Source organism: Filicampus tigris, chromosome 11 (assembly GCF_054856515.1).
Source record: "Filicampus tigris isolate MCC_2025a chromosome 11, RoL_Ftig_1.0, whole genome shotgun sequence".
NCBI classification, from domain to species: domain Eukaryota; kingdom Metazoa; phylum Chordata; class Actinopteri; order Syngnathiformes; family Syngnathidae; genus Filicampus; species Filicampus tigris.
Genome location: NC_141227.1, coordinates 12,251,182 through 12,273,699, shown reverse-complemented (window position 1 = coordinate 12,273,699; position 22,518 = coordinate 12,251,182). Strand labels below are relative to the sequence as shown.

The 22,518-nt window shown below is 39.3% G+C and overlaps 1 protein-coding gene across 12 annotated transcripts in view; it reads left to right on the top strand.

The window, feature by feature from the left end:
* LOC147139770 (neurexin-1a-like) overlaps positions 1-22,518 on the top strand; it is a 217,865-nt gene that overhangs the window by 114,781 nt on the left and 80,566 nt on the right. For all 12 annotated transcript variants that reach the window (XM_086045831.1, XM_086045829.1, XM_086045824.1 and 9 more), the window contains one exon: positions 4,676-4,795. In XM_086045831.1, the coding sequence (XP_085901957.1) occupies positions 4,676-4,795 (120 nt within the window). The remainder of the gene's footprint in view (positions 1-4,675; positions 4,796-22,518) is intronic.

The following is a 22,518-nucleotide window of genomic DNA, read 5'->3' as shown; positions in this document are numbered from 1 at the left end:
GTGCAAAGAGCAAGTGATAGGCAGGAGCTGGTTGAATTTGGGGGAATGTAGCATTTATTTCCATTCTTGATGTTAACGGTACAGGTTCACTGCTTCAGCTGTATCAATAACTCTGGTCCTTTCCCATGCTTAGACATGGTGCACTTTCTTGCTCCCTCTGTGAAAGATCAAAACACGCCCACTCTTTAAAACTCACACTTAAACAAAAATGGAAATCAAAATACTGTAATGATAGGATGGATCATTCATCATTCGTTTTTCAGTATTACTTTTTATTTTCCCATTACCACCCCACCCCCAGTGGGGATGTATTGTATTTCCATATTATCAATACGAGGGTATTGTAAATTATGTCTGTGGCATAACACAAATTTGTAATTGCTAATTAGACAATCTACAAACAGCGGCACGGTGGTCGACTGGTTAGCACGTCCGCCTCACAGTGCAGAGGTCGTGGGTTCTAATCCTTCCACGGCCTTCCTGTGTGGAGTGTGCATCTTCTCCCCGTGTCTGTGTGGGTTTTCTCTGGGTACTCCAGTTTCCTCCCACATTCCCAAAACATTCATGGTAGCTTAATTTGTTCGCTCTAAATTGTCCCTAGGTGTGATTGTGAAGGCAAATGTCGGTTTGTCTCTATATGCCCTGCGATTGGCTAGCAACCAGTTCAGGCTGTACCCCGCCTACTGCCCGAAAACAGCTGGAATAGGCTCCAGCACACCCGCGACCCTTATGAGGATAAGCGGATTGGATAATGGATGGATGGATGGAAAATCTACATAAAATCAATCATATATGCAGAGACACCCACACTGCCAACACATGCAATGAACGTCAGTCACATGACATGAGTAAACTACTGTAAGCTTTCTGATCAAATGTATCAAGCAATGTCACATCGCCATGGACAATTGCTAATTTCATTTGGCCATAATTGGATTATTCCCTCAACCATATTTATACTTTTGGTGCTATTTCCAATTCCATCCCCATTTTGTTTTGTACTGTGCACGCTGACTGGATCTGAGTTTGCCAGAAGCAATCATTGTGAATTATGTATGAAACCTTTGTTGCATGCATGATTAGCATGAGTACCGCATCCAAAGATAATACTGTACTGTATTGGATTTCCTTTTCAGCATCAGTCACCTAGTTTAATTTCACAATTCATCCACTGGCTTCAAATCAATTTACAAGTTGTGATCTTTTTATGGTTCAACATTACAAATGCAATCAATTCAGCACCATGCGTGGTTGTGTCAAACTTGCTATTGTCTTTATGCCACACAGGTTCAACGGTTATTCTCAATGAACTCTGTTTGTAGATGTTTAATTGGTTATTACAGTGTGGGTACCGGTAATCATTATTATCCTCTTGGCATCGCTGATGTTATTGGAATGTTTTTAGTGTCCGGCTTCCCCCAACTTCCACCTATTGTGCATCCCTCCCTCTGGCCAATTCATACACCCACTTCATTCATCTTTACACACACTCTCTCTCTCCGCCTTCCACAGTCTGTACAAGTTATTCCACCTGACATCCTTCTGTTTTACTAACAGCTGCTATACTTTGCCTCTTCCTTCTCTACTGTTTTGCTGACAAAAGTTGCATTGATGAAAGCTGATTTGCAAGATTTGCAAGGTAGATACAGAAGATTTGTCTGTTTAATACGGCGTATGATATCCTTCCCTTTTTTTGTATTGACAATGCTTCCCTGCCCCCACTTCTCCCAAGACTCACGCATTCCACATCTCCCTGAGTGAGATGACTGCCACCTTTTCTCATTCACCTTCCTGGCACACATCATGGACTTTAGTCCCAGATGAAATACAAAGATCATCTTTCTTATACATGTAATTTTAATTTAACAATCTAATTTTCAACTCATTATACACTCTGCTGCTTTTCTTGCCCTCTACACAGAGAACAATACCAAACACCTGCAAGCATGCATGAAGGGATTTCACAGTGATTATCTTCTATATAAATCATTGAGGCTCATTTTTTTTTATTTACACTAACAAACCAACAGTGCCTAAACAATTATTAGACCACCACCCAGGTTTTTTACCACAGCCTGACAATATTGGTAATTTCCAATGTCATTTTTTATTATTTCGCAATGGTAAATGGTAAATACCTCTGTATGTAGCCTTTCAACTATAATGGTATTGTTATGCCATACTAATATTCTCCAAACATTCTCATATTAAAAGAAACAGAAAAATAGTCACATTCAGTTTAAATTCCTCATTCCTGTTCAAAATGCCAAAAAGCTCACTGAAATTTAAAGAGTATATAGGAGTAAGTGTTTCAAGATGGATACTATGGTCGTTTTTTTTTTTTTTTTTCCAATAAGGTGGTCTAATGAATTTGTTAAGACCTGTTTATGTTGTTCACATCTGTCATGTATGTTTTGATTTTTTTGTGGTGGTGGGGAGGGGGCACACAGTGCTGTTTGCATGTCTCATAAACTTACTGGTAGATGTTTTGTTGTTCTTGAAAGCGTCATACAATGAGAGCTTTTGTGTCGAAATTCACACATTGTGTTTTATTTTCACTCTATTGTTTCTTGATGCCATACTGCTGTGCCATTTGTTATATTATTTTTGCATTCTATGTTCTTTTAGAATCAACTGTATGTTAATTTTATTTGGGCCACACCAAGCATACCATGGGAAACAAAACTGAAATATTACAAGACAGTGGTATTGGTATTATACAAGCATTTAAAAAAATATAACACAATGAGAACTCTGATGTGTATAACAACTTTTAAAGTTGTAAGTTTACAAACATTTCCTTTGATATTATCCAATAAGAACGTAATTATATGAACACTGGTAATAAAGTTGGACCAGTAAAACATTTAAACAAAGTGTTAAAATGAGGATTACATCATCAGCTGATATATGTCATCTTATATGGATTGACAGAAAGCACACAATGTTTATATATTTTTTTCTTTCTGATTTTGTAATTATATAATGTAATGTATATAATGTAATGCATATAATGTAATGTAATAATGCATCTAGTGTCTTGTGCCTATCACGAGTGATGTCACTTTTAACTCCCGTTATGATCCTCTCCATTTGAACCACACATATTTGATTACCGGTACTAGCCTAACCAATCTGCCTGTTACATGGCACGATTGATCAAAGAGTGATCCACCTGCTTCCGCTTAACATATACAATAAATACATTTCCTGGATTTCATCTTATGATCGCTTGATAGTCCGAGGCCCCACCGGCCATATCCTGTGTTTTACAACAGTACATAACAGCATTTCTCATGTACCTCTGGATGAAATAGATAAGTGTGCAGTCTCCGTTGAGGAAGGTGGCTCAAAATGCCGTTTATAAAAACCAAATTGTGATAGTTAAGATGATGGCCCCGAACGTGATATAGTACACATCCGGACTCAGATATTTATGGTATATGGGAAGGATTTAACCTGATAGGCATCACAGACGGGCGTCCGAGTTCTGTGCGATGGCTGACGTAACACTGAGTTGTTGCGCTTTGCTCCATTTTTTTTTTTAGTATCGGTATATGGAAATTATATTATTATTATTATTATTATCATGTTATTTTTGGGGCGGCACGGTGGTCGACTGGTTAGCACGTCCGCCTCACAGTTCAGAGGTCGTGGGTTCGATCCCGGCTCCGGCCTCCCTGTGTGGAGTTTGCATGTTCTCCCCGTGCCTGCGTGGGTTTTCTCCGGGCACTCCGGTTTCCTCCCACATTCCAAAAACATGCATGGTAAGTTGATTGGACTGTCTAAATTGCCCCTAGGTGTGATTGTGAGTGCGGATGTTTGTCTCTGTGTGCCCTGCGATTGGCTGGCAACCAGTTCAGGGTGTCCCCCGCCTACTGCCCAAAGACAGCTGGGATAGGCTCCAGCACGCCCCGCGACCCTTGTGAGGAGAAGCGGTACAGATAATGGATGGATGGATGTTATTTTTGCCCCCTATAATTCATGATATAGTACTAGTACTGGTACTTGGTGCAACACTACACTGATTAACTCATCTGGGGTTTGTTCATTCATCAAGTATATGTTAAACAAATATTTAACAATATTATTACCTGATGGATGTATGACAGGTCTAGGAAAACACATGGTGGCTGTTAGTCTCACACAATTTTTAGGTTCATATGAGAATTTCAACATTCACTTGTCCAAATTCAGACTTATATATCATTACAGTACTTGTGTTTTTAGTGTAGTCCAAATTAAATTGCATCAACAATGAATTCAAATACACCTAACCATTTTGAAGTCATTTTAGAAATTCAGCACACTGCCGCACACTTGGTTCATACTTGGCCAGAATGTGGACTTTGAGAACATACATTCTGTTTGACATTTTGATCCTGCCTCCCACCTTCAGCATACATTATGTGTGAATTTTAAATATGTAAAATTTAAAGGTAGGAAGCTTGTCTCTGCAAAATATATTTTAAAAATGTGTGTCCCATTATGTGGTGGACTGTTTTGAAATATACCAAATATGCTCTTATTGTGTTGACACAGTATTTTTTTTTTGTATGTGTCACTTTTGCAGGATGATAGTTAATGTCATTTTAGTGACATTTTCACTGTGGAGTTAAATGAGACAAGTAGTGTTAGTGGGCTCACTGTGTGTTGTACTTCTCTTCATGCTCAGGCCCCAGCACCACATGCCAAGAAGACTCCTGTGCCAACCAGGGAGTGTGTCTTCAACAGTGGGAGGGCTTCAGCTGTGATTGCAGCATGACAACGTTTGGTGGACCACTGTGTAATGACGGTAGGAGTCCAGAAATTCTTAAAGTCTCTTCTTGTTTTTTTCTGCAGACATACAGGGTAAAAAAAGATATTAAAGTGTCAGGTTGAGTTTCTAGTCCTGTCATCTCATCACTGCATCTCAACTTCTTCGATAGAATGATGTGATCCATTGATGAGTTGGCTGTTTTAGCCAAGAAAAGTTTAGTGTCCCACATTCCCATGTTTTTTATATCGACAGAAGAGATATTTCTATACAAAATGATGTCACACCACTTTTATGCCAGATCATGATTGTTTTCTGGATGGATGGATGGATGGATGGATGGATGGAGAAACATGATTAGTTTGAAAGTTGTACTGTAAAACTGTAATGCTCATCTTGTTTAGTTCAAAGGACTGTGTGATCAATAAGGTAAAATGATCTGGGTAATGTTGACCTTTTGGAAATAGTTGTACTTTCTTTTAACAAATAGACTAGAGGCTTTCAATGGGTCTCCATTATCTTTTGCACCACTTAACAAAGTCGGGTGAATATGCAAAACTCTGAACAGCTTTCAAGGTACGTACCTGAAAAACTGGGCATTCTATAGATGAGACCTGCATTTAATATACAACTTGAATGACAGCATTGTTTTTATGCATTTGTCCTCTGCTGCTAATAACACAAAAATGACTTCCGCTCATGAGATTATTGGTTCTTTTGCCTGTATTGCTCTCCCATTACATTCACTTGAGTATATACTGTGTATAAATAGTGAAAGCTCATTTACAGCAATTGGAGTGGACTGGCTCACAAGACATATAAGAAATTACATTTGGACTAAAAAGACTCTGCCTGCTGAGCCTTGTTACTGTAGCCAGACACATTGTTCCTGTAGACCTAATAAAACAATAGCCCAGCTCAATATCATGGCCCTTGGGATGCAATATCCAGGACACAGAAATTCTTTCCTAGAACTGTGACGAACTTGAGTCGGTGGAATAAAGATGTGAGTCAGCTTCTCTTTGCCCAGAAAATCTGAGTATGAGATATGGAGCTGAAGTTTTATCTGTGATGATGGATTGCCATGGGGATAGGATAGGTGGGAAGGGAAGAAAAATGAGAAAGCTGTTCTGCAAAATGTAGTTTTTTACTCTTGTTTGAAAGAACATGCAATTCAGAACACAGTGAATGGGTTCAGCAAAGTTGCGTGTGGAGTATAATGATTTATCCAAAATGTAGCCTCTGCCTCCTGCCTCTATATCATTCATTAGCATGCTATTGAATTGCTGCCTTGTGTTGCACCAGCGAATGATAATAAGCCTACTCAAGCTGTGCGATTAATTACGCTATCGCCAAAGCACCAAGATGGCAGCATGTATTTACAACACCTATTAACATTTAGAGCTATTCTGTGATGTAAAGCATTAGATACAGCTTGCTTTTGTGGATATTTGTAGTTTCAAGCGAATGTATCAGAATTCATCTTGGAGAGCAATGTTGACAATAATAAAAATGTACTTGGTCTGAGGGATCGGTCAACTTTCGTTGAATAGAAATAAACGTAATCACATCAAATACTTGCAGTACCTAATAGCCTGACACAGGTTTCATATATTGTTTATGTTTGTGGTATGAGGTTTGAAGTTGTTTAGTCATCGGCATTGAACCACAAAAACAAACAAAATTATCAGGTGATCCACCAGGATCATATGGTCAAGAAATGGTTTCACACTTAACTCATTCACTGCCATTGTCGACTTTACAGTACTTGTCTTCTCACAGTCGGGCCATTCATTCCCGGAAGTTTTTTCAAACGTTAGGGTAAAAGAGGGTCTGAAAATGTCTGGCAGTGAATGATTTAATATTTTCGGTTGTTGGTCTTTTCAGTGGTCCTGAGCTTTTGAAATCCCAATTTAAAACGAAGCCAGTGTGTGTGACTGTGTGTGTGCTTACAACATCGGCATGTGGGAGTGCTAAATATCCAGTCTAGACCTCCTCAGGGAGTTTGCCTGCAGTGGTCAAGCATCTGAAGTTAATGTTTAAAGACAAGCAGAATGGTGTTTGCTATTGAGCTTAAGTGGGTCGAGAAAAGGCCACTGAGTCAAGTCCGCCTGAGCTTCACGCAACTTTTGCCTTGCTTGGTTGCTCATTCACCCCTTCATGTATTCCAAGCTATTACTGCCATGTCAATATTGTAGCAACAATGGAGGTAGTGCAGTCATATCTCCATTGTATCCGCCCAAGGGGCAAAGACGGCTTACTCCACGGGTTTGTAATGTGGCTGACCCAGTACATACTCAGTCACAAGTGTCTTAATATCTTCAGAATAACCTGTCTAGGTCATAAATTGGTTTCTACTGTCTGACATTTTCCAGGGTCAGCTTTATCTTGAATCTACGCAAACTGAAAAGACCTCAGGAGATTTTGTCATTTCAAATGCATATTCAACAACAGACATTCACCTCTAACCAAATTAGTAATGTATTCAAACATGACTTTCCAATATAAAAGTGTATCCTCCAGTGTCTTCACAACAAGGGTATTATTAGCTAACAAATACTAACAAAATAACTAAAACTAAAATAATAACAATAATAAACTTTTCAATATGAAATAAAAATGAAAATGCTTTTAAAAAACTAAAACTAACTGAAACTACAGCTACTACTACACTCAAACAAAATTAGTATAATTATAGCAAAAAATGTCCTTAGTTTTCATCTTTGTCAATTAATATCATACATGAGCTTTCAGGGTTCATTTTAAATGATTTTTTTGGCATTGCTGTACTTTTGTACCAAAGAAGGAAGGTAAAACTTGATATTTACTTTATTACATGAAGACTTTTTTTCATCCTGAACTTGACAAACTACGGAGAAATAAAATAATACTAAAACTAATAGTAAAATTAATAAACACAGAATTAGAATGAAGTAGTTTTGAAAAAATAAGTAAAAACAAACAAACTTTCTCTAAAAATGAATTAAAACTAACTAGATAAAAAAAATAAAGTCAAAACAAAATAAAAACTAAATGAAAAAAACAAATCTATTATAACAGTGCTTCACACATGCAGGAGGAAGTTAATCAAATATACAGGAGTACAATATAAATAGACACGTGTTCCATAAATTGTGTTAGGATAATACATGTTTGATAGTATTTCAAATGTGCAGACTAGTAACACAGATACACAGATAAGAATTGCTGGATTACAAAAAAGATGTACTGATTGGATTTAGGTGAGAATCCGGATATAGGTACCGGTACTGTAATGTATTGTCAACATTTCACATCATTATGGCATCATTGGAACCACATAATGATCAGATCAGAAGGATCTAATAATGATCTGAATGATACAAAATTACAGCAATAGCACTCCATAAAGACATTTGCTCACTTGTCTATAACTTCCATAAATTGAAAGAAATGCCGGCATCAAAGATGGTTGTGTCCTGACCCAATGATTGACTTAGCACTCATGTAATAATGTTGTAAAGACTTTACAGCACCCATGAAATAGTATTGTAAGGACTATTGAGTCGTCCTGCTTTAGAAAGTCAATACATTGGCTGTTGTTAAGGGTAAAGTAGGGCACTTGGGTTTCATTGAAGACATAGATAAAGACAAGCAAGGGCTTAGCCTAGCATGCAGGCAATCAAGCGGTCAATAAAATACAGTGGATGGATTAAAGCACTTAGTTTGTTTCAAGGGGATAACCGGGGCAGCTCTGTGGGTTGTTTGAGGCACTTGAGTCTGCTGTCACAACAAAGTATTATTCTCTTTACCCCATGTGGCCCCATTTGATTACATACATCAGACAATATTTGGCCTAAGCGTGTATGTATTGAAAGCTTGCCCTGGTTTTCACAAACAATGCAACATATAAGCTCTGTACTTTTGGTTATTCACTTCAGCAGCTGTAACCTCATTTCCCTAGTTCTATGCCTAGGGAAGAAATACAACACAGCCAACCGGCATTCTTCATTAGATTTTAACGATTGTTGAGGGCACAGTAATTTCATATCAGTAAAATGAATCTTGTCATGTTTGGCTGATTAATATTTACTGAGTTTGTTACTGAAACAATAATGTGGCTTGTGTGGGCCTTATTATTGGTTTCATTAACTCTATTACCCTCACATCACACCTAAACTCCAAATAAGTTGTCACTACAGAGCACAATTATTTTCAAATGTTTCCTCATGCTGATTGAGATCCTCAATTCAAATGAGTATCTGTGTCAGATTCGTGACTCAAATTGTTGTCATAGAAACCAGACATAGACAGCTTCTTTTTTGTGAATGCCTGGTGGCCGCTGTAACTTCTCCCTGAGTTTTTAGTGGAAACATTAACCTGTTTTAGCTATAGACCTAGTAAATACTTAGAAATAGCGCTTTTGAATTATGGTCAAGCACAGCATCTTGAATTAAATGTGTTGAAGGAATCTGCTCTTTAGTGGTGCCGTCATTTCTGTCTAACTGGCCTTTGCTTGGATTATACGGTTTGATGACTCACGTGTTGTTTTCCAGAACTCAGGGCTGTGCACTGGTGACTTAATTGATCATTAAATATGCAGTTGTTTGTCCACAAACCAGGACTAATTAAGATGTTGACAGAGAATGTGTTCAACTAACCCGCTGGGTGTTACACTTAGCATTTCACACATCAGTCAATTAAACATCTCACTACACCAATAAGTATTGTACTTGGCAATACTATAGCAAAAACTGCACCAGTGTGGCGTTGCCTTACATGGCTACTGTACTTAATGGAAACATGGCAGTGTTTCATATCATATGAGAAGTTGCATCTAGAACAGTGATTAAATCAGGTCCAATTTATTGCCTTTATTGGTCAGCAGGATTTGGGCAAAACAATGAAATAAATTAATTTAATAAATACTGTAAATAATTTGTAGACGTGTGACAATTTTGCCATTTTAGTGCTGCTTATTCTATGACAGAAGCGCTTTGTAGACATACATTTTAATCGGTTCTCATAGTGGAAGTTTTTGAAACGGGTCACAATATCTTCCCTTCTAAACAGTACAAAATACATGATTTTTTCAATCACGGAAAAATATCTCAGTGCTGCTTTTCAATAACGCAAATACACAAATAAAATGTGCTTGAGAAGGGCATCATGGTGAACTACAGTTTAGCACGTCTGCCTCACAGTTCAGTTCAGGGTTCAAATCTCTGCTCTGATCTTCCTGTGTGGAGTTTGCATGTTCTCCGCGTGTTGCATGGGTTTTGGCAAAGTACTCTGACTTCCTCTCACATTCAATAAGAATGCTTCAAGTTTAAGGTCAAATGCAGACTCGAAATGTCCTCTCGCTGTGAATATTAGGGTGATGAGAAGTGTCAGCTGCTGTAGAGACTCTGACCTTAATGAGAACAAGCGGTATCGAAAATGAATGGATGATTATTTTTGTGTACATACAGGCTTGAATACATCTCCAAACAAGCTTTTCATTGAACAGCAAACAGGCACATGTCCCCCATGGCCCATGGACCTTTTATTCCAAGCACTCAGGGATTAGACTAAAGCCATCCCTCACTTTCTTGTTATAGAAAAGTCAATTCAACCTTCAAGAGTCTCCTTGGCTTGCAGCAGTCTCTTATGTTTTTCATTCATGGTGGATAGACTTCATGGGTTTCATGTGTCTATATCTGTAGAAAGCAGCGAGCATCCACACGCGATCACTCACTATCCTGGAAAAATTCATTTCCACCCATACTGCTGTCTTGATATAGATATTTAAGTAAGCGCCATGCCTAATAGAGTTTCAGGATACTCTCAGCCAAAACATTTGGTGCATTGGCTGCCACCCTAAAGCAACCTGGCAAAATATATATCGTTGGATGGTTCTCACTCTCTGGAGTTGGATGGAGTTGAGGGTGGGTGGGGGAAAGCTATTAACCTTGCTTAGAGCAGTGATTCCCAACTAGTGTGTCGCAGCATATTGGTGTGCTGTAAGAGATCATCAGATGAGCTGCGGGATAGTAGTCAATTTCAGTTAATTGGTCCAAAAATTATTTACATCTAAAAATAATGTTATCTATGTTCAGCTATCCATGCCAGCTACAACAACAGGCAAAACAATTAAACACTCTTCCATTAGATGGTAGAACATTTTGGGACATTTTTGTTTGGTGGTGGTGTTGTGTATTTTTTTTTTTCTAATGTAAAATATAATAAAGGTTAGGAAACACTGGTTTAGAGATCTCTAAGTCCCTAGGTGTCAGTTGTGAAGGTACAGTAGTCCTATACTGTATACAAAGAGTGTATATAGCATTACATGCATTTAAATGATTCGTGCTGGTCTGAGTCCATGCAGCCAGATGTGTTATCTTGCTACCCTCTAATCGTGCATATAACACTTTTCACTTTGCTGTACTATATAACTACAGTACTGTATATTTATGGTCAACTATTTATAAGAGGATCTCTTATGTGCCCTTACCAGAAAACACACTTCGTCAACATCTCCTGACCCTTTCTTTCAAGATAAAGGCAGAGCCGTTGTTCTTGTATAACATCAACGTCATACATTTCTCACACAACATCCACAAGTGTCACACAGCAGAGAAGTACGGCTTTATTGTGTAATTGAAATGCAACAACTGATCTGTATGCCACAGTTTCCACTACTTGGGCAGCGTGAATCGTACATTTGGCATGTGCTGTAGATATGAAGTTCAATAGAATTCAAATTGAAGAACATTAGACATGGAGAGGGGTGCAGAACCAATACTGGCCGTATAAACCATATGTCTGAAGGAGTCTCTTTTATAGAATACTCATTGAAATGAGATCTTCTCTTCACTGTCAGTACTTGAGAATGGCATTGCGTTTGTGTTGGAACTAAAGTATTTACAGTTGTCTGTAAGCCGTTTCGCAAATATTTCGTTTCTGTTATATTTTAAGTCAGGAGACAGGGGCTGACAGAAAAAGAGACATCTTCAAGTACTGAGTCTGTTCATTGTTCTAGTTAATGCAGTTCTTTGACAAAGAAACTGTGTTCTCCTAAAGTAGGAGGCGGTCTGTCCTTGACCTGTTTATGGTGGTCAACTCTGAGAGGAGAAGTAATAGACTGGGCTTTCAGGAGAGACAGTTAGACATAGAGACGGACAGACCACAGTGCCTCGGCAGCCCGCTGCATCTTGGGAACTGTCAGACAAGATAGAGGGAAAGCCTCCAGAAAGCTGACGACCTAGGACCCCTATCTCTCTCACTGACAGTCAGGATTTAGTTTATGCATTTGCGGACACATCTTCTCTGCATATACACACACGCTTAGCAACAGACAGGAACAAGAGGGACGTATTGATGCAGACATCCCACTATAACCTCTATTTGCATTTTTGTGCAAGGTTGTATTAATGTTATTTCCTAAGTAAAGGCTCAATATGTATTTCAGTGGATTTAGGAAATGATTAACGCTGTTGTATCGTCATTTGTTTGATTATGACTAAACATTTTGGATGAAATATTAAGAACTATGTATTCGATCGATAGATCATCCTTTTTTTTCCTGCAAGTGTCATGCATTGCGTCCAGTGTATACTGTTCCATACGGCTATCGTCAGGTAATATATTGGGGAGTGAAAAGGTACCCTCCTTAATTCCTTAGATTAAGGTTTCCTGAGACATCCAACTGTCTGCTAAATCACACACTTCGGTGTCTCTGTCAACTTAATGAACCTACCGTAATCATATGCGTGTCAAGTTTGTGATTATCAAAAGAGCAATTTACGTCAAGATAACATGTTGAGATTTGAATCATTGTTTTGCTATGAGAATGAAGTCATTCGGCTGAACCTCTTTGCATTGTGGTTTGCTTTTGTAACGGTTAATATGCATTACTGGTATGTCCTTTTAGAGAGCTGTTTTTTCTTTCAGGTTCCTTTATGCAGGACTCGCTGCATGCATAATGAACAGCGTACGTATTCAATGGCACTGCTTTGTTTTACAAAAGCCTTGACGTTTGCTCATTTTGTAGCTTGTGTACCCATATGCTGTGCAATTTGGGTACAGTGCATTCCATTAGAATGCTGCACATTGATTGGAAGATGAGAGAGCTTGTTACCTCTTGACAACGGTCGTCATGGCTGTGATGAGAACTGAAAGCGAGGACAGCTGATGTACATGTGGATTGAAACTGAACAAGCGGATGGCCTCGTGACTTGTGTAAGTCCGAAGTGACAACATTCGCTCTGAGAAACAGAGTTGTACCCCTATCCACAGCCAATCCAAACAGACACTGCCTAGACCCTAGTTGAAATACTACATGCAGTCATTTGAAATGTGGCAACATGGATTTTATGAACGTATCGACACATTATGTTCCCTTCCCCCTTCTGCCTATGTTCACTGTTGTCCAGATGTTTCTAGAGCCACATATGTGTCTGTGGCTAACACAAATGAGTCACTGCATCACACAGCAGGTACACCTAGTAAACGCATGGCTTGGGGTTCATGCTTGAGCTACCTCGGGTCAACAGTGGCGTCATATAAATGAAGCTACACCTGCTTAAAAGAAGTTCTGCTCTATTACATCCTATTTCACCCCTGGTTGCTATCAAAGGAGGGTGGTTGTTTGTCAGCATTAGTGCTTTTGTTTGTATACACAGTGCGTGTTTATTTGTTTCTATGTGTTTAATTCAACAATAATTTTTTTCTCAGTGGGGGTCAGGCATTCTTTCACAATTGTCTTTCTGCATCCTGCTATTCTTCCCAAACCATTGCTTCCCGCTGACACATTGTTGTATGTAGAGGGTAGAGACTATGGGCTCATTTTAATTTTTTTTAATTGCACCTTCTTAGATCCTCGCTCCTCTATTTACATGCTAGCTCCTCCCACCAGAAATTCCATCGAGGAAACAAGGAGATTGATAGAGGAGTGAGGCGGGAGGAGGGACTAAAGTTTGTTGCAAATAGTCGATTAATCCTCAATGACGTCAATGTATGAAGACGGCGCTTAAAGATGACGCAAATCAGTCTCTATGGCTGAAACATTACTATCAGCACAAATGTCCACTTGATTTATATTTGAAGTGGGATTCCATTAAAGTAAAATATTAACTCTGATATTTATGACAATCCACCTATATGTGGAACATGACCAGGCCTGGAAAACGTGATCATTGACTTCCTGTGTGTGCCGCAATTGCTTGGAAGAGTTGCTAGATAGTTTAGTTTAGTTTCAAATGTATTTCTCCCATTTCATTATGTAACTGTACATGTTTCAACTCTGTAAATGTCACCTTAAAATAAAGCTAAGACAAATATGTTCCAGTTTTAATATAAACGGGGAAATGTACCACAAGCACCATCATGTATTGAATAATAACAAAATAAAAACAAAAAGTGAGGCATTACATGCACTCCTCTCAGTCAAAGGGGCATTTTACCAAGGAGTCAGCAACATGACATGATATTTCCAGTGCTTCAGGAGCCTCTCATCAACCTGTACAAACACAACCTTCATGCACTTTACTTAGTCACCACTTGGGGGCACAAATGAACAAGCAACTAACGATGAACCTGATTATTAGAGCATTGCCACTGAGATGATGTCATTAATTTTAGACGCTGCACAACGCAGCATTTCTACTACTGTAGAAACAAAAAAATATTTTTGATTATTTTATTTTATTATTATCATTATTATTGTTATTAGTTTTCTAGTGTTACTATGTTAGTTCTTTTTCCTTGGCAAGTAGCAATTATATATTTTTCCTTATTGAGCATACTTATACAGATTGCAGATCATAATTACCAAGGTAGGAACACATTCATTTTTACAGGTGCAAATGGCCTCTAAAATGACTGCGCCACGTTATTGAAATTGAGGTTACTGAGATTATGTAAAGTCACAAACACACATTCACAAAACCTTGCCCCCTGCTCCTAAGAAACATGCATCAAGGATTTCATTTGTTTTTTTAATGCTTATTACTTTTCAGTGGGCAACTTGCTGGGCAGTAGCAGACACAGTGGCGATAGTGAGTCTCGTCTGCTTCCAGTCTAGACTTTAAACATTTAAGCAACCTTCCCATCCGAACCAGATCGGGTTTGTCAGCGGGGCTTTAATGTCCACATGTTCTCTCTGTTCCTGCAGCACACACTGTGCACCATAGCTGCCATCTGCAGACCCTCTCCTGTGACTAATGGTCCTTTATTAACAGGCAGAGCAGACCTCAGTACAGTACAAAGCGTACCTTATACAATTGTAGATTGTTGTGTATGTGTTGCCTTTGTGTACTGAAGCATGATCACTAAACGGCAAACTAAAATGGCTGAACAACTATTAGAAATAAGCAAGGATTTAATTGACTCTTTTCTCTAGTCTTTTATTATTGGGAATAGCATTAAGTTTCCTCCCAAAGTCAACAAGAAACAAAGAGTGGGGTATCAAGCAGAACTACAGAGTTAATGAAAAAAGGAAGAGGAAAAATGAATTTAGTTGTTGCTTTTCTTTTCAGTATCCATGTTGGAGAGTGTTGAAGAGAGGGGGAGAGATTGTGGAAAAAAGGAATCAGAGCTTGGGGACATAGCTCCAATTCCTGCGATGCTCTTAGGCTCCAGTGATTCGCTATGTGCATGCTGTCCATTTGCATAGCCACTCTCGCCTTTCGCTTCCTGGCTGGCTGCTGAGCCCCCCTCCCTTCAGTCCTCCTCCTCCCCTGCTCCTTCTCTTCCTCTCTCCCTGAGTCCTCCTGCGCACATCTTCTGGAGCAACGCTGTTGATGCTGCCTGTGAGTGAGCGTGTGTTTCCTGCCCAGGGCTTCTTTTTTTTTTTTTCTCCCAGGTGCTACTGTTTCATTGAGAGCTCACATCTCTGGATAGAGTACGCCTGTGCTACCTGACCAACCCACAGGTGCACTAACAGCCGTGCAGCAGCAGTCCGACACATGCAAAAGAGACTCGGATTTAACTATGGTTCCATTCCTCTGGACAACCTTTGAGAGCACAGGAGGACAAAGAATGGAGAAACTATGGGTTTTGCTTTTCTGAAGCCTTCCACTTCCACAGCGGCATTTTCTTCTAGTTGCATCTTTTGGAATACAGAGAGTTAGTCGTACTAGTTAATAGTTTCATGAGAAATAAGAAGATAAGTGTGGAATTGAGGAAGGGGATTTCCATCGCTTTATGAGGTTGTCCCAATTTCTTCTTTTGCTTTAGATTATGTTTTGTGGCACTTCTTTTTTTGTCTTTTCGCGCTGATACGGATTTCCTAACTCGACGCACACCAGCAAGAGGCATAAATAGCATTTTTGTGGTGCACACTTTCTCCCCTGTGGATCTGTGTGTCAGTCTCTGTACACTGAGAATTTGTGAGGTGAGAACTATGGGCTTTAAAGATAACTGAAGTTCCATCTGTAATCTAAAGACTCATCAAGCCACTCAGGAAAGATGCTGGTGGGATGGAGGACTCCCCTGGTACCCCTGGAAGAGCCCCTTTACCACAATTGGGCTTCCCTTGCCCGCCTGGTCCTGTGGATCACTGCTTTGGCTCTGGGCTCTGTGACAGGGTCAGAACCAGGTGCAGTGGAGAGTCTCCACCATGTTCAACTCTCCCAAGGGAACAAACGTCAACATATTGTGCCTATTGCTATCCACAGAGCCCCTGCGTCCCTAAGGGCTGGGCACAGTGAGTATTTGGTCCATTTTTTGAATAGTTGTTCTCTTTCAAAAGATTCAATTTGTTTATAACATGAATCTACGGGATTTCCTCTTTGCATTATTTCTCATAATACTTTATGTGTGTATACATGCGTCATCAAGTGTAGGTTTATCCCTTCTTTGTCTGCCTTAGCAAAGTGCCCTGTGTGTCTCTATGACTGAGATGAGCCATATCCCTTTCGCCAGATGCTCCACTGTGTCCAGATTAGAAAGGATTAGAACATTGTGGCACTCCGTGCTGCCCAAGGGTGTTTGGGATGGACAAACATGTCGTCTCCAGCTCTGCAAGGTGTTAAGCCTCTTCTGTAGGCCCATCTTGAGTGCAAAGAGGACTTTTATACCGTCATGGGGCCACATTCATACTACACTGAGATACCGTGAAACCTTAGCAATACATGGCAATTCATTAATTGACACAATCACTACTGGTGTGAAGATGATGTAATGCAGATGCACCGAGTTCTTATGTATGCTCCACCGCAGTGGTCCTCAGCATTTTTACAACTCAGACAAATTACAAATGACCCCAAAGGAGAATTTGTGGGAGCTCTGAGTCACATCCCCATGTGGCAAAGTAGTTTTGAAATAATCCAAGAGATCTGATCACATGAATAAGGTGTTCTGGATTATCACCATCTTCTTCTTAATAATAATAATAATAATAATTATTATTATTATTATTATTGCTTGGTGCTGTATCCTTCTGCTTTGTCGTCATTAAGTGTATCTCTACTGAAATGTTTGTCTTAGGTAATGTGTGAGTCTACTTTATCAGAACGCCAGAAGATGCAGATACTAGTGTTCAACAACAACCCAGACTCAGACTCAGTGAATATTAAAAAAAATGTACTATGAAAAAATAGCCTAAGATAAATAATGTGAAAGCTTTTCCACCATAAATGTTTTATTTTTAATTAAATTCATTCAGGTAAGGCAACTGAGAACGTATTCTATAAAGTAAAACAAAATGTGACCTATAACCTGTACAACTCAACTGAAAAGAAAAATGTGTTTTTTGAGAAAACAAACAAGTAGAATAATGTGGTTGTACAAGTGTGTGCATAACTGGGTTGGTGCTGTGTTCAGAATTAACCAGTCACATTCAAACTCATGTTAAATGGGAGTCAACACACACCTGGCACCATGAAAAGTGCCTCTCATTAACCCTAAATACATTTCAGCTGTTTTAGTAAGTTTTTCCTGACATTTTCTTATTTTCTATCAGTTTCGGTTTTGTGCTAACACTGACTTAAGAAAAACACCCCCAAAGCATGATGCTACCCCCTATGCTTCACGATAAGATCGAGTGTTGAGGTCGAGTTTTGGCAGATTTTTTTTTTAAATGGTCTGGTAATTTTTACGTCCCTTCTCAAAAACAGTCATCAAGGTTATAACTTGTGTGTCACATTAATAATGGAAAAAGTACTTAAATGATTTATCTCTGTTTCATTTTTTAACAACGCAAAAAAAAATCATTTGAGCAGGGATATGTGTAGATCTTCTAACTTCACTACTTTAGCTTCCTCCAACCTTCCAAAAACATGCATGTTGGGTTAACTGAAGACTGACCATAAGTACGAACAGAAGTGTGAAAGGTTCCTTGTGGCCTTGCTGTCGGATAGGCTCTTCTTTACCCATGCCCCTAAAGAGAACAAGCTGTATAGAAAAGGGATGAACATGACATGGTATGATATGGGTGTTTGCTGGCCATGAATGACCAGTCTGTGGTAGACAACGCTCAGCTCTCCCCAAAGATCCTGAGGGCATATTTCATGACCTAACATTCAAGAATCTCCTCTGAGCCGTTATTAAGTGTTTACTAACGCACAGAGTGAAAGATAAGCAATTTCGGTAATGTGATTACATTTTCGGTCGAGCGGCATGTGGAGGGGTACATAAAAAACAAAATGGAAGGCATGTTAATCAACATGGTAGCTGGCTCTAGGATAAAGCCTGCTGTTTTTCTTTGCTGTGTTGCAAATTACTTCATTTTCATGGGTTTTGTCTTCTCTCAGGGGCATCTGTTTACTGCTGCAATTAACTACTAAAAAAAGTTATTTTGTCTATATTTTGAATACCTGTGCAAAGCTCAGTGATTTAGACTTTTTTTTCCAAGTGAAAATCAGGTCATGCTTTGCATTTGTGTCGGCATATGTTAAAGTCCACTCCTATTCACCATGTTCACATAGAGTATGTACGTTTATTTCGCTGTACACAACACATTTAGCATAGCAATGGTGGTTAGCCTCAAAACAAAACTAACAAATTCTTTTTTTATGTTCAATGTTTAAAATATGTAACTCGAGCTACAATTACAGAAAAATTGATTTCACATGTTACTCTAAGGAAGTTGTTAACATGGTCATTAGTTGTGATATTGAGAAGAAACATGAACCATTATGAACCGATTCGCTTGTATTGTTCTCTATGATAATCTTATTTACATCTCCCAATGTCTCACCAATTATCACTTCAACTGCATTGTGTTTTAAATATAAATTAATTATCCTAATAGGAAATGTGCATGGTACACCCATGCATACTGTAGACCTACATTATTTTGAATGGACAAGGCATGCTTCAAATTGAATATGATTATGTGATGCTTTTAATTAGACTAACATTGCTTTGATAAAACGTGCCTAATGTAGACATGTAGTTGAAATGTAGACATTTCTGTGATATCACTGTACTGCACAATAACGGTGGGGGAGGTGAATGAAAACTTGAGAAGTAAGAAATAAGAAGTTTGAGTCTTGGGAGAAGGAAAAATTCTTCTGAGATGGAAGAAGAGAGAAGGAAGGATCTGTGATGCTGCTGTACTTGCCGGTATGTTGTAGGCTTGTATAATTTAATTACTCCCATGCTTCTGAGTTGATGTGTTTGTGTGAAGATGACAGTATTTGTTCTTCTGTAAGGCAGTGGTGGTGATAGCTGTGCTGATAAGGATCAGGGTACATCTTACAGTAATCTAGAGGTAGCCTAGGCGGTTATTGACCCATGGATAAGAGACTGAAGGCCACACGTGTGTTCTCTTTTCCTTCTGATGGATAGCAATTCCCTCTACTTATGCACATTGGTTTTTAGCCCTTTAACCTACTTGCATCTAATGGTATCTTATGGAGTGTGCCTCCACACATCTCTTCTTTGCTACCCTTTGTTCCCACCCCCCTCTCATTTTCATTTCTCCCTGCCCAAACCACCTTCTTGTTGGTGTGCAGAGCCCATCCCAGCAGACTGAGTGGGCAGTGTTTTTGCGCCTGGAGTGGTCTGTGTGGTTCCAGCGGTGACCACACTATAGATGGCATGAACGGAAATGAAACCTGACTGTGCGTGTGGTGAGCAGGGGAAGGTCCGTATGAGTAATGTGTCCGGTTTCAGATTAGAGACTTGGAAGATGAGAGCATGAACGAGAGAAAAACAGACCCCCTCCATTGGTACTCAAGGGGATATATGCCCCTTACATGCCTGGGTCCTGGCTGAGTTTGAGTCAGAGAGTTCTTTTACCATGAGACATTGTGAATCATCAGTCACATGTCTTGTGCCCTCTGACATCCTGTCAATCTGTTTACACCTCCGGCTCATGTATTTAAAGGTAGAGGAATACATAATCTAAACATATTACTTGGTTTGCAATGGGCAATGTGCAAATTGTAGTACTTCTTCAACTGTCAAATACATTTGAATACTGAAAGTGAACATACAGTATTGAATGGCTGGTGACAAGGAAGTATGTTGAAGTGAGTTAAAGTGGAAGTCTACCGAAACATATTTATTTCAGGAGTATGTTCTATGCAGCCTCACTAGTTGAAATACGACATTCTGATGAATATTGTGTTTGTGGAATATCAGTTAAGCAGCAAAATCCACCCCTTTTTTGCCATCTCGGGGGGGGTGGCATTTTGTCACGCCTGTCGACTGAAAATGACATCACAACTGCTCAGGGCTCAGGTAACCACCAAACACGGCTCAACTTCAGAGAAAAGGTCGGCCGTCATTGGTCATTACCTTAGCCCTGAGCAGTTGTGATGTCATTTTCAGTTGACAGAAATGACAAAATGGTCGCCCCCAGAGATGGCTACAAACGGGTGGATTAACTCTTATTTCACATACGCAATATTTATCAGAACGCCTTATTTCAACTATAGTGGGCTTGCATAGAATATATTCTTGAAAAAAATATGTTTGGGCTGACAACTTCTTAAGACATGAGTAGTGCTCTGCGGCCATCTTGGAGAATTTATAGTGGGGGAGGGTGAATTAAAATTCTTATTTTACAACATATCAACTTGGGATAGGCAATTTTAACTATGGGAAAAATAGCATTTAATTGATCACTTAATCTGACCTTTTAAGTCTTATATTTTAATGAATGGTAGAATCTCGACTTTCCAGTGATCTGAGCGGCTATATCGGATTGGCTAATATTTTGCATATTCTGTTAATTTTGCGATTGGCGGTAATGTCGTAACTCAATGATCCGACCAATGACACTATTGATCGGATCGTTTCAGTCACAGCATTTCCCACATTTACATTAATCAGTGGTGGGCTGCCACAAGTGAATTTTGGCCACCACTGATAGAATTTGGCACAGCCTGTCAGTATTTAACTGGAAAGCTCATACATACCCGTACCTCTTTCCTTTGTGGTAGGATATTGCAATTAAAGTTAATTGCAATCAAATGCATGTGATACAAGAGGTATTGAAGAGCTCACACAGTATCGATCCTCACGCCTCTCCAACAGGCTTAATGGGTGTCTGGTCAGAGCGAACTCTGTGCTCTTTTTTGTTGTGTTCGTGTGTTTATGGGCTCGGAACACCACTCCATGTTGGGCAAAGCCTACATACAGTCATCAGGATATTCTGTGTGTAAAGACTTTTGTGTCAAGTCTAGTAGACTCTCGCTCTCTAACTTTGTTGACCTGCTTACTCAAAGGAGTTTTGTTGTGTCACATTGGAGGTCTGCATGGATGCAGCTCGATCTTGTTGATCTTGTTCACTAGTTGAGACAGAATCAGTAGTGCCGCTGGCTGGTTGCAGTCAACAAGGGAAATCAATTTTGCCCCAGTTTCATTACTTATTTTAAGTCTCAATATTTATTGGTTAATCAGTTAATCAGTTAGTATAACCATAACAACCTGTGTCCTTAAATACTATGAATGACAAGATGTGTTTAAGAGTTGTAGCGCTACAGGCTAATATAAAGTCCTCAGGAAAAGCATGAAAACAAACAAACAAAAAAAAACATTTTCAAAGCTTTGCTGTCATGCGGCAAAAAAACCCACATGCACATCCACCTCCCACTTAGCTTATACTAACTGACTGCAAAAATGAAAAATTGATCAACACATGCAGACCGCCTCTCTTAGCCAATTGCAACTCAGTAATAGTCTCAAATCCAGATGACAGCATGAGAAATGATTTCGGCAGCCCTTTGCACAAAGAGTGGGCCTCGGGATGAGGATTGTCATAACTCTCATTTCTTGGCAGTTTACAATTGCTCACCTGCAGCCGAGTGACTGGCCACTAATCCACTCTAATAGGATTGTGTGGGATTTAAGCAACCTCATTGCTCTTTCCATCTCTTTGAGCCTCCGGTCTGTTGGGAATGACTGATAAAAAACATGCTTGCTGAACACCAAGGTGCACACTAATATTAGCATACTGTATACTGAACAACACAGCGTAGGAATACAATGTAAACCCACTCATATTTGTTCACTTCTTGTTTTTGTATTTATCTGTTGGCAGATGTGTGGTATCTGTGTGTGGTAAATATTGGGAAGGCACATGATGCATGTGTTTAAATAAAGCCATGAATATAAACAAGACGTTTTTGCTGTCTGATGATAAACAACAAATGATATCATGAAAACACACTACGAATTAGCACCAGAAGCATAAACCAATCACTTCTTCACTATTGCTGTATGTGTAAAAGGCAGAGCTGGGCATTTAAAAAAAAATGGCGGTCCGTTTATCGCTTCCCGACTGAAGCCGGGGTACCGGTCTATTCCCTTTTTCTGTCCGGCCGAAAGAAATAGTAATAGGCGTTCTGCCT